This window comes from Bidens hawaiensis, unplaced genomic scaffold, assembly GCF_021521415.1.
Source record: "Bidens hawaiensis isolate Kalapana, Puna unplaced genomic scaffold, B.hawaiensis_p1.1 tig00005873_1, whole genome shotgun sequence".
NCBI lineage: Eukaryota > Viridiplantae > Streptophyta > Magnoliopsida > Asterales > Asteraceae > Bidens > Bidens hawaiensis.
The window spans coordinates 52,530-66,884 of NW_027491386.1; the positions used below are offsets into that span (position 1 = coordinate 52,530).

The window sequence follows — 14,355 nt, forward strand, 5'->3', positions numbered from 1 at the left end:
CCTTCACCCTCCACCCAAAATGCTCCTAACAAGAAAACCTATACCGAACCTTTCCTGTTATGCTCTACTAGTAACTATCATCATCCGATTCAATCCTTGTGTCGTCTATGCACCCAATGCAACCGTTATGGCCACCTTGCAAATACTTGTCGTGCACCATCTACTCCTAAACCCCCTGCCACCCGTGCTTGCTATAATTGTGGAGATCCTAGTCATCTTTGCAATGCGTGCCACTTATCCATACACATCAAGTTCAAGCTATGCCTGCTCCTTGCTACATCCCTATTGCTTCTTAAGTCCCGACCCATCAACCATATCCACTGCAAACTCCTAACACCAATATGACTCACCCTTATCCAACTCCATACCCGCAAGTTCAAGTTTACCAAGCCTACACCACCCAAACCTCACTGGAGTCGTCTTTCCAAGCTCAACCTACTCCATATCCACCTGCATCGACTGCTCAAGTTATTATGGATTCAACTACCTCAAGTGCTCCAAGACAAGTGAATCACATCTACCATAACTGAAGATGCTTGAACACTTGGAAGATTTTTGTTGCTTTCCTATCTTAATTTATTTTATCTTTTTCATTGTATCGACTCTTTAGTTGTTCGTGACATTTGAGGATTTCAATTTGAACTATTTAAGCATTTCATTCCATGAATAAAGTTCCCTTTATCAAAATTAAACTATTAGGATCTTGTATCTATATCTCGTTACCTTATTCTCGATTATCTTAATAACATCTAAATCACCAAATCTGTTTTCTTCAATTTTAAAAAAATTTACTTTTAAAAGCAAACGAGGTTTTCGAAACCTTATGGTTTTACTAATTCAATTAGAACATTTTATTAGTTATAAATTGAAATTATATTTAAAAGTTATCGGAAACAATTGTTTTCTCTTAAAATTTTATTTACAATGTTTTACGACCCGCATGATGGAACGAATTATGCGGACCATCCGACGATAAGAGTAATTATGGATGCATACATAATTATTCAAGTCCTAGCATGGAAATCATAATACGTACGATTATGTGTCGTGATCTAGAACCTAGGGTAGCTTGGGTACGGTACAAAGGAGGAGATGATAAGGATATGGTGGATACGCCGCTGGTACATCCTATATATAAGTGCCCTTATCTGATTGTCATTTGAAGCGCTGCTTCGGTTATTATAAGTTCTCAGTTATGATATTTCGTTAAAAGTTTAATTTTTTTTCACAACGAGATGTTTTGGTTTTCTTTAATTTCGGGACGAAATTCCCTAAGGTAGGGGAGACTGTAACAACTCGGGTTTTTCACATACAAACTTAAAAATATTATCCGACCCGTTTTATATTCGGGAAATTTATCACTAAAAAAAAAGTTTCACGTTTATCGAGAAAATATTATACGATTTATATTTATTTATTATATTTATTTAAAGTATATTTAACTTTAAAAATGTACGTTTTTAACCCAAAGATAAACTTTGATCTTTTTTCCCTCTCCAATCTCTAGGGACTAAATAGCAATGTATGTATAATATTTTATAATCCATTTACCCAACCCGTTAACCCGTATCCACATACCTGTATACCCGAAACCCGTGGACCAGTTTAGGTTACTTGATGCACAATTATCATTCTAAACTCGGAATTGAATCGTATTTTTGATTTATCTCATTATTATCGGCCTAAACATCGTGTTTAATTAGGAAACAAGATCAACCCAAATGTATATTGATTCCTTAACTAACCGACCTGACCTAGAACCCATCTATATAACTTAGGGCTAGTTATAATTCAATTAAACACGTCTGTACCTTCTATACAATCCGGTGATCAAAACCCCTAACCATAATTGTATTAATTCTGGCCGTGAACCCCCTGTTTGATCTTGTCTTTGCCGCGACGGAGGTGCTTGATCATTCTCTGTGATTACAACATCATTCAAGGTAATCGGAACATCAATACAGATCGCATATCAATGATAAACAAAAGCCCTAACTTTAATTCTATAAACAATGAACAGATTGCTCGATTGTGTTATCTAGGGTTTATATTCAAATTGGGCTTGATTTGTTTCTGTATATAGTTATCTGTTTCCAAACATTAATCAACTGACACACCAGCATGCATGGCTGGTGTGTGTGTGTTCTAAATTCTGGTCGCGGGTCGCGGGTTCTAGTCCCAGTTTTGCAGGTTTTTGTTATTTTTGGTTTTAACTTGTTTTAATGGTTTTTAAATGAATTATAATATATATTACATATTAAATAAACGATATTTTGTTAACCCGACATCCTAAAGCTAAACGTTTAGTGTCAATTAGTCTCGTTACAAGTTTCGTGTATATATATAATGATATACATATATACATACATACATACATACATACATACATACATACATACATACATACATACATATATATATATATATTAATAGTAAACCATCACTATTTTATTAAACCCGACCTTTATATTGAGGCTTTTTGTTGATTAAAATATTTTTATAAATTTGTTTACATTTATTTTATATATATATATATATATATATATATTATATGTACAAAAATATACATACCTATATATATTATTTTAAACAAAATTATAATAAAGGTAGTAAACATGTTAATATATTTTTATCATCGGATGTCGTTACAAACTCCAAGATATAAATTTTACGATAATTATATATTTAGACGTTTATTAGTATAGTATATCTTAACTTATATTTAATCAAATTAATTGTACTTAAACCCGATTTTATGGCAAACAAATTATTTTTATAATAAAATAATAATAATAATTTGTAGAGATCAATCGTTCAATCCATAATATACCAATCATAATTGTAACTCAAATCACATCGAAATCTTAAATTCGTTATACATATTATATCATTATAATTCACTCGTAATATCATTTAATTAGGATCCTTGTCGGTAACCCTTGAAGAGCGTGATTATCGTTCTTGTCGTAAACATTCCCGTTTGGCTTAATCGACCAGGTGAGTTTGATCACTCCCCTTTATACACTGTTTTCGAATGTTTTGGGGACATATGCGTACTTACTCATATTTTCTATTCTATATAAATACACAAAATCACAAACATAATCATTGTGTAAATATCAGTTGAATGCTATTTGCTAATTGCTACATGTTTAATTGTTTACTTGATAACGTTCGGAGAGGTTCCAACATATCCCCTTGTAGAGGGTTCTCATTTGTATGATCATACGACCGTCTTAGTAACCGGAGCCCGATTCGCTTGGCGAAGTTAAACCGACAATCTAGTCATTGTAATCAATGCCCGATTCGCTTGGCAACGATTCATTGGCACACGAGTACAACTTGATTTTGGTTTGTTAAGGTTTGATTGATTATTACCACATAGATTGGTTTGCGCATTTATCATTTGTCATTTCTCAATTATCTATATATATATATATATATATATATATATATATATATATTATTTGTCGTTTCAAAATTGGTGATCATCTCACTCAACATTTGTTGTTTATAAAACTCCATTTTCTATGCATATGCAGGTTGATTTGAAGTTTGGACATTTAGAAAGACCTTATGATTATAATGAAGACAAACTTGAATTTAAATGGTGGTATCTATTTATTTGAATTGTATCATTGTATTTGATTATTGTGTGTTATTTGAACAAAATAATTAATTAGATATTGTCATTTATATTTATGATAGTATCTTCGAGCTGTGAGCAATCGGATCACGCCCCGGCATTTTCTCCTTAGGTTGGGGTGTGACAAATTTCCCCGTTTAACAATGCCGATTTAACATCCATCTGATAAACTTTAAAGTTTTTGTAGGCTGCATAGGCTAAAAATATGTGTATCGCTTCCAGTCGTGCTACTGGAGCATACACCTCTGTGTAGTCAATGCCTTCTTGTTGATTATATCCAAGTACAACCAATCGTGCCTTGTTTCTCACGATTACCCCACGGTCGTCTTTCTTGCACTTATAAACCCACTTAGTCGGTATCGCCTTTTTAACTCCGCCGGGTTTGTCAATAAGATCCTATACACCCAGTCGTACAAACTTCTACATCTCCTCCTGCATGGCCTCAACCCAAGACGGTTCCTTGAGTGCATTGTGACACTTGTCAGTTCGATCTGAGATAAGAAGCAAGTGTATTGTGCAACATTCAAAATCCCTGTTGAGTGCAAATCCGCATAAGCACACAAAACCGGATCATTTGTAGGAGATACGTTACAATCAACTATGTCATCGCATACGTTAGCCAATTGGTGTCTCGTTCGAACACCGTCATTAACATCACCAATTATCTGTTCCTGCGGATGATTGGTGTGAATCTTAAAGAAGGATTCGCAGGTATAGATACATTATCACCAAGATTGGTGATATTTTCCTCGTCTGTGTCTAAAGAGACAGTCGACGATACATCTTCAACTTGAATTGGCTCGTGAGTTTCTTGAGTTTCATCCAACAGAACTGAAGAAGAGTCGACGAAGTCAGCGTCATCGGAAGAGTCAAAAACATCATTTGATGTTTCCGATACATTAGGAGTTTCATTCACATCGTAAGTAGTAGAACTTGGCATCGGAAGACATTGTACCTCTAAATAAGATCGTACCAAGTCTTCAGTTATGTCGTCAATGGCTAGCATGAACGAATTAAATAAGCCGTCATAGTCGAACATCCAATCAGGTCCCTTGCCGACTGAAGGTGTAGTGTAGCTTTGACAATCTGCATGATATCATTCCTCTACACACCCCGAAGAAAGATTGAAGATATGCTTCTTGGGAGAATCATATCCAAGAAAATAACCTTCAAATGCCTTTTCATCAAATTTCCCGGCATCTCTCTTCAACACCGTACATGGACACCCGAATGGTTCCAGATACTTTAAATTCGGCTTTCGGTTATTTAAACCTTCATAACTTGTTTCTTGAACTTCTTAACCATTAGGACGCGATTCAACGTGTAACAGGTAGTATTCACAGCCTCGTTCCAGAATTGAACGGGAAGCTTAGAATCTGCTAGCATCGTCCTAGCCGCTTCTATTAATGTCCGATTCTTCCATTCAGACACACAGTTCTGCTGAGGAACATACGACGCACTGAATTCCCAATGTATTCCATGTTGAATACAAAAGAAATCCAATACATTGTTTTTAAATATAGAACCGTTATCACTTCGAATTCGTCTCACTTTCAATTTGTAAAGTGGGTCGATCTTAGTGATAAGATTCTGAATTAAACAGGTGTCTGATCTTTAGAACCCATAAATAATACCCACGAGTACCGAGAGAAGTCATCGGTCACCACTAAATAATATGAGTCACCCGCAATACTGGCACGGTTCACTAGACCAAACAAATCCATGTGAAGTTGTTCTAGTGGCGTTATAATAGAGTTAATCGATTTGCTCGGGTGCGACTTCTTTTGTTTCCCCTTTTTGCATGCATTGATCGTTCAGCTTAAAATTCTTGAGGGTCACACCATCCACCAAATCATTTGTAATTAGATGATTCATCTTGCGAACGTGGATGCGCCCCATGCGTCGATGCCACAGAATCGAGTCTTTCTTCATAGCCTTGGAGACAAAACAAGTTTTAGAGGGTGAAACGTTTAAGTTAGTACTCATGTCAAGGACATAAATATCATGTGATCGAGGAGATCGCATGACAACCATATCTTCAGGAATTGTGTATCTCGGTTGAAGGATAACACATTCCTTGTCTATGAAAATGGTAGTGTACTTCTTGTCACATATCTGTGAAACACTCAACAGATTGTGGTCTACCTTTTCACAATAATTAACCCGCTCAAATGTAATCCTACCATTTGAGACCTCTCCCTCTTTCGTAATCATTCCACCATTATTACCCGCAAACGCAACATACCCTCCCTGAATATCCTTGACATTGTTGAGAAGATTGAGGTTGCCGGTAATATGCCGAGAACATCCACTATCTAATATCCACTTGTCTCCTGATACAGACCTGGATGAACTCTGCACACAAAGTAAAACGATTAGTTCAAAAAGGCAGCCCAAGCCTCAGTCTTGGGCTCTCCTTTTGAGATTTTCGGAGATAAGTTTAACTTAACTCTTGAGTTTGGCACTTGAGAGTATGTGACAAGTTTCTTTGTTTTCTTCTTTAGGTAACCATCACGAATTACTCCCGACTCCGTGTTTTTACAAATAGGTTAAGCAAAATCAACAAATTTGTTCAATACTTTAGGTGTATCAACCCGAACAACTTTCCTCGGTTTGACGTTCGAATACATTATAAATGAATCATCAACTTGTGATTCCATAAATTGACTTTTCATTTCAACAACTGAAATGGTCGGTTTAGTTGTTGACTTGATGTTTTCAACCTTGGCTTTGAATTTCTTGGCCACATGACCGGTTTCACCACACTTAAAACATAACCGTGAATCTAAAATTTTATGTGGTGGAACACAAGTCTTGTTTTCATGCTTCGGTTGACTAACAGCAATCTTTGGTTTCTCAACAATTACCGAATTTGAAACCTTTTCTGTTAAATCCTTTTTATGTTTATAAAATTCAAGATTGGTAGTATTCGATGAACTTTCCAATCCCAATGATTTTACAAATTTTATTGGTTTAAAATCATTTGCAACTGGTTCACTTGAACATTTGTTGATTTAGATTTTCGAAATTCTTGTTCAAGTTCGGCAACTTTTGAAGTGTCATCATTAAAGACACTTTCAATCATTTCAGGCTTAAGAAGATTCAAGAGAACTTCTTTATCCGAAAACACTTTCGATAAGCCTTTTAATTTAAAAAATTTTCCTTTGTTTGATTCATTTTGAGGATTAATGAATTTCATCAAATCCTCATCAGACACTTTGGGTTTGTCTGATTTGTTTACTTTAAATGATACCGTAGGTTTGTTTGAGGAATTACCCGAGGATTTCGAACCATAAACAGCTAGTTCGAATTCCTCCGGTTCACATAGAATATGATTGTCAAAAGGTATATTATCGTTTTTGACACTCACTTCCGGTTCGTGTAATTCCTCAATAGAACCATCAAGTTCATTTTCAGTAAAAGCTGAACTGCTTCTGATATGAACAGGTTCTTGAGTTGTCGGTTTTGTTGTCTCAACACTTTTAGTTTTGATTGGATTATCGGCGGGCGTTTCCGAAGTTGTAGATTGCTCAACAACATCAGGAATGCTCGTGTAGTCTCCTTTGAAAGGAGGAGGAATCTCAACATAACCCAAACCAGCTTTACCATTCTTTTTATGTAAATGGTTAACTTCAATGATTTCATTTAAGAGAAATGAAGAGTCTCTAAATTGTCCAAGTTTATTTTTCAACTCCAAAATTTCATTCTCTAATTTAGTGATGCTGGTTCGGAGTTTGAGAATCTCCTAAAAGTGTTGCTCAACTATCACAATTTTATAGTTAACTTCCGCTTTGAGATCACAGTTGCTTTCAGACGCATTCTTGATTTTAAGTGTAGATTGATCCAACAATTTGGATTTTTGTCTGAAGCATTCCTTAATCATGGAAAGCTCGTTTACGAGTAGAGTATTTTGTGTAAAGCGAACTCAAGTTTAACTTTGAGTTCACCACAACTCTCACACTCGGTAATGACTTCGGTAGTTACCGTCTCATGTGATTCATTCAAGGATAAGTTAAATGAAGAGTTAGTACAAACCTCTTCAATCTTTGCCATGCAGGTGAAAGATTCTTTTTGTTCCATTGACGAGTTATCAAAATCTGTCTCCGAATCTGAACTGTTACTCCCATCTGTTAAGTTATCGCCACTCGCATCTTCAAAATGCTCTACTGGTTCTACTACAGCAAGATTTTCTTGGTTCCCCATTAATTGTTGTGACCAATCCAGCCCCTCATTAGCAACTAGGGCTTGTGAGCTAGCCGCTTTATTCTGATCCCCCTCTGATGGTTTTTTCTTTTCAGATCCAGACAACTTTTCCCCGAAGACCTATAAGCATTACGAGGACCCAAGTATTCTTTCTTTGGCTTATCACACTCTTTGGCAAAGTTTCCAAACTCTTCACATTTGTAACGCTTAACCTTTAATTTATCGAACCCAAACCTCTTGTTCAAAGTAGGTAGATCCTTTCCGGTTCGTTGCATGAACCGTTTTACCTTACGTACGATCATTGCCATGTTCCATTTCAGGTCCATGAGCTCTAAATCATCAGGGTCAATCTGGTCATAATCCTCATCTGTGATTTCGCTTGTCGCTATCTTACTCCCAACTAGTTGTTCGTAAGTTGTCATGAAAGCACATAAAAACGAGAAATGTTGCTCCGCTTCCTTCAGATTTGCATTAGGCAGAGAGCTTGATTGACTCGACCCTGAACTCGTATTGGCACCTGACGCCATGAAGCATACATTAGGAATGGCATTACTGTTAGGAGACTCTTCTTGAGAGTTCTGAGTGTAGAATGCAGAGATCAGAACAGAACTTGAAGTGTTGCTTGCTGGTAAAGAACCACCATAGAGAGTAGGATTTTGATTATCCTTAAGAGAGTTTTGGCATTTCAAATCGTACTCTCTCTCTCTCTCTCTCTTCCAACTTGTTAATAAACTCTTCAGAAGTAAGTCGATCATTACAAAAATAACCATTCTCTTTAAGCACAAGTAAGAATGTCGAATATGACTGTGGCAATGCATTCTTCAATGTATCAATCTTGTCCACTTCAGTTGGTTCCAGTTTAACCGTAGACATCTCAGCCACGAGATGACAAAAATGGCTAATCATTTCTTCCACAGTCTCATTCTTCAGAAGAGTAAAATTTCTGAATTGAAATTTCACTAACGTCTTCTCGCTCTCGAGCGTGTTCCCCTAGACTTATGGTTTTCAAGGAAGCAAATAATGAGGCACACGTCTTGATATTACTATATTGATGAAAGATGTGTTCAGGCAATGCCATAGTAAGAGTCGAATAAGCTTTTGTCTCGCTCTCAGCTTCCTTGATCTCATTAGCTTCATACATATTAAATGCTTTTTCCGTGAAGCCAAGTCACTTCCCACCAATGGTGCCTTTTAAACAACAGCAAGAAATCTCACACTGCTTGGACGAACGGATCCAAGATGAGCACGAAATCTCGGCTCCCAACGTGGGAATTCTGACAATTTAAGCAGTTTGGGACATTTGTTGTGAGACCCAATCTCATTATCCATCGTTAACATTTGCTGCATCAAGATGTTTTGTGAAGCAAGAGCATAGTACGAGGCTTGATTTTGAGAATCCATGATTTGACAAAGTCAGAAAGTCAAAGGGTCTTAACTTGTCAAAAATATAAAACTTATGTACTGTTTCAACGAATGAATACTCTTTTAACGAATGTGTCTAATGATAACGAATGAGAAATAGCGAATGTGATTTGGTACGAATGTGATTTGGCTAACGAATGAAATATGTTCTGGTTAACATATGAGGAACGAATGGTGTGGTATTTAACGAATATCCACACTATTTTAACGAATGAAGGTTTTAGTGAATCAGGTTATGACGAATGAACCCTAAATAACGAATGATCAGTTAAGTTTCTAACAAATCAATCTTCAAACTTAACGAATCAGTCTTCAATGATTAACGAATCAGTCTTCAAAGATTAACGAATCAGTCTTCAAAGCTTCAAACCATCCTGAAATCCAAACCTAAGTCCAAAATCGTCCAAATTACCTAAAATCTATACCAATACACTAGGAAAACAATTCCAAACCTCAACAAACCAGTTCGAACTCAAAACCAACATAAATCAAACCTCACTCGAAATTTCAAACGGTTACGTTAGCCGCCATTAACGTACAATCAAATTCAATACTCAAATCCGTCCAATCTACTATTAAACCTCACGCAATCCTCCATTTCCAATCCAATTACCTTAACACTAAAACGAATTACAATTAATCTGGTTCAATTACACTTAACACTATCCTCTGTTACGCTGGAAACATATTAGCTGATGAATTATATCAATTCATGTTGCAATTGATCAATACCGAGATGAAATTATATGATTACAAACAGAACAGTCATGAAGATCCGATCTTCGGCTCTGATACCACTTGTTGAACCTATATAAGATCTCGATCGTTGATGGCGACGTGATGTTCATGATGTGATTACGATTATAACTGCGGTATACGTTACTGTGTGTTTGTGTGTGTAATCTGAGAGTATTTCGGCAGAGTAACAGTGCACAAACAATTCGTAATAACTTCGATACTTTACTGATAGATAATGAAGGTATATATAGGGGATGACCCATTCGTTAAGATATTACTTAACGAATGGAGTCATTCATTACATTAACTAATAGCGAATGAACAAACTCATTCGTCATACATTATCTACCGAATGGCCCCTACATTCGTATGTCACATTCATTAATCTAGATTAACGAATGTGACTTACATTAGTATGAATGTGACTCATTCTTTACGGAGTAACGAATGGTCTTACAATGGAGCGAATGGGCTTTTTACCAAAATGCCCCTTACATTAATAAAACATATAATAATAATAATATAATAAAGACCAAGACGCCCAAGTCATGTATCAACACCCGATGCCGATGCCGGACCGTAATTGGTACAAGACAACGTTTGAACGAGTACAAACAAATACGCCAGGCTTGGTACAAGACAACCGCTACCGTACATCTAGACAGCTCGTCGTAATACCATTTGTATCAACGTATATGTATAGAAACACACACACATATTTATACAAGAAAATGTATCAGTGTATATATATAGATATACACACACATACATTGAAATTTGTTTGACAATGTTAGTTTGACAATAATACAGATAACAACGCTTTTCTCCTCTCATGCTGTCAATTTTCACAAATAATAATAAATAATAATAATATTAATAAATAATAATAATAACTAATAACAAATAATAATAATAAATAATTGGGCAACTAATAACAATAATAAATTACAATAATAATAATATATTAGGCCCCTTAGGGGCAGATGCCACCTTATAAGGGGCTTAATACGCGGCGTATTAAATCCCTTATAAAGTGACATCTAACTTTCTGCCCCATTATTGTTATTATTATATTTAAATTTCAAAAACCCCTTCCAAGCATCCAAGCAACTGAGCATCCAAGCATCCAAACACGAGCTTTTACCAAACGATCTGAATACGATATGCAATTATTAATTAATATTAAAAACAATTTATTATTTTATTAATATAATATAAAAAAAAATTTATTTATTTTATCAATTTTTCATAACAAACATAAAAACAAAGTGACACACAATTTTTCGATATGAACCAAGTATACTCACCACTTAAACAAGACAAAACTTCCAAGTTTCCATATATCGACCCTATCGATAAACATTTAAACTTGTAGGGTTTTGGGGATGATGGTCACTTACCATTTACCTTCACTTTCGTCTTCAACACGCCACTAATAATCGGAAAACAAAACGCCGCCGTTTTACCGGATCCAGTCTGCGTACACGCCATCAAGTCACGTACAGACAATACCACCGGTATCGCGTACGTGTCGGAGAAATTGAATATTGGTTTGACAACATATTTGAGAGATTCAAACTAATCAAACTAATATCTCAATCTGGTGCTAGATATGTTAGAGCAATGATCAAATTTTCATTTCACTGTTCAAATTATGGACTCCGTTATCGCTACCGTTAGCGGATACTACGGATCCAAGAGATTCAAACACTTCAAACTAATATCTCAATCTGGTGATAGTTATGTTGGAGCAATGAATTCTTCTACTACACAAGAATATTAAAACACCATTGTTAATTTAAAAGTTATATATATATACCGATAATTCTTCAACATACACAAAGATGATCAACTTACAAAACCCCCATCTAAACATAAAAATAATACTAAGGTTAAGCTTAAGCTTAAGCTTAGTGACGACGGATATGTGTTGAAGTGAAGACAACTATGGTTGGTGGTGGTGGCCGACGGTCAAAACCATTGGAGTTTGAAGAAATCAAGAGGAGTTTCGAGATGCCGATAACGAAAGCAGTCAAGAAATTAAAAGTTCGTTTGGCAATGTCAATTTTCCCGAATAAGCCCTGCAACAAAACGCCTTTTGCCAAATTTCGAATAATAATAAATTATTAATAAATAAATAATATTATTAATAATGATAAATAACAATAATAATAGCAAAAGAAAAGAAAAGAAAGAAAGAAAACATAATAAGACAAATTTGATTGATTTTTCTAAAAGAAAAACCTTTAATACATATACGCGACGTATTATAATACGGTTTTTTTTTTGCAATTTATAGGGTGATGTAGAAAGTAACTCCCATATAAAATCCACCTAGATCACCAGATGAAAATCAAAATCACAATCACAAAGGGCCACCAGCAATCTATCCTCTTATCCAGATACATGAACACACACCCATTCCTCCAAAAACCTCCTCAACAAATTCTTCCTCAGTAATAATAACAATCATGGCGGGATTAATTGGAGCTTCCACTTCTTTACTCACCACCACCACCTCTTCCTCAAGAACGTCCACTCGTGCTCCGTTTTTCAATCAAAGAAGAAGGTTTTATGGAGGAATTGGAGTTCCAATTAACAAAGGAAGGTCTCGGTTTTCAATCTCTAATGTTGCCACTGAACTCACCCCAGCCCAACAACAGGTATTTATTATTATTATTATTATTATTATTATTATTATTATTATTATTATTATTATTATTATTATTATTATTATTATTATTTCACCTGCTAATATAATGCCACCGTGTTCATTAGTTTATTCTTCACATCTAAGAATAGGCCTGCAAACATACCCAACGAACACAAACAGGTTTACTGTTTGAAAATTTGTTAATAGTATATAAAAGAACGGATATCAATATATTGGACCTAAAAATTTAATAAATCTAGACCAAGTTGTAATTGATGATGTAATATATTGTTACCCGCTTACCTGCCTTAACCCATTTGACACATTTTTTCTTTCTTACACAAACAAATGTTCAACAGACTCAAAAGCTGTCAAAGGAAAGTCAACGGCCCGTTTATCCATTTGCTGCAATAGTCGGTCAAGACGAGATGAAACTATGCCTTTTATTAAACGTCATCGACCCGAAAATTGGTGGTGTCATGATAATGGGTGACCGAGGAACTGGTAAATCGACAACTGTTCGATCACTAGTCGACTTACTTCCCGAGATCACAGTCGTTGCATCCGACCCGTTCAATTCAGACCCGGAAGACCCGGAGTCAATGGGTATGGAAGTAAGAGACAAGTTACTGAAAGGCGAACAACTACCCACTGTTAAGACCAAAATCAACATGGTTGACCTCCCGTTAGGGGCGACCGAGGACCGCGTTTGTGGAACAATCGATATCGAAAAAGCGCTCACCGAGGGGGTCAAAGCGTTTGAACCAGGTCTTCTCGCTAAAGCAAATCGAGGGATTTTATATGTCGATGAAGTTAATCTTTTGGATGATCATTTGGTTGATGTGCTTCTCGATTCGGCTGCTTCGGGTTGGAACACGGTTGAGCGAGAAGGTATTTCGATATCCCACCCGGCCCGCTTCATTCTTATCGGGTCGGGAAACCCGGAAGAAGGTGAACTCAGACCGCAATTGCTCGATAGGTTCGGCATGCACGCGCAAGTGGGCACCGTTCGGGACGCAGAGCTTCGGGTTAAAATTGTGGATGAGCGGGCCCGGTTTGACAAAAACCCAAAGGAGTTTCGTGACACGTATAAAGCGGATCAAGAAAAGCTTCAAGAGCAAATATCTTCGGCCCGGAGTCGGCTTTCTTCAGTGCAGATTGACCACGAGCTTCGGGTCAAGATTTCTAAGGTTTGCGCCGAACTAAATGTTGACGGGTTGAGAGGCGATATTGTAACGAATCGGGCTGCGAAAGCTTTGGCGGCTTTGAAGGGGAGAGAGGAAGTGGCACCTGAAGATATTGCTGTTGTGATTCCAAATTGTTTGAGACACAGATTAAGGAAGGATCCTTTGGAGTCGATTGATTCGGGTGTACTCGTTATCGACAAGTTTAACGAGGTGTTTAGCTGATTGGCTTGACCCGTATTTGTGTTTCTGGTGTGGCGGTTTACATAATGTGATACCTTTTGACAAATGTAGATTGGTTTCATGAGAGTACGTTATTTGTTAGTTCAATTTCAATCATGTATGCTTTGTTCAAAGTTTTTTACATATACTCTCTCAACTTTCTTAAATCTCTATAGTTTTATTTCAAGAGTCAAGAATTTTTATTTTGGACGAAGAACAACAAACTAAAAACATGAATTTCATCTTAACCGACCACTCTACATATTCCAGCGTGATGTTGGAGATGA

At 36.2% G+C, this 14,355-nt stretch overlaps 1 protein-coding gene across 1 annotated transcript; it reads left to right on the forward strand.

Moving 5' to 3' along the window:
- Positions 1-12,480: 12,480 nt before the first annotated feature.
- Positions 12,481-14,135, forward strand: LOC143630966 (magnesium-chelatase subunit ChlI, chloroplastic-like). The gene is made up of 2 exons (XM_077099844.1): positions 12,481-12,672; positions 13,022-14,135. Exons 1-2 carry the CDS (start codon positions 12,481-12,483, stop codon positions 14,069-14,071), a joined length of 1,242 nt encoding a protein of 413 aa, XP_076955959.1. The 3' UTR covers positions 14,072-14,135.
- Positions 14,136-14,355: the final 220 nt, after the last annotated feature.

Excerpts from the sequence above, each read along its gene's own strand:
- LOC143630966 (XM_077099844.1), top strand. The coding sequence starts at position 12,481 with ATGGCGGGATTAATTGGAGCTTCCACTTCTTTACTCACCACCACCACC. Across the intron at positions 12,673-13,021 it reads TCACCCCAGCCCAACAACAG|ACTCAAAAGCTGTCAAAGGA; the intron begins GTATTTATTATT and ends AATGTTCAACAG.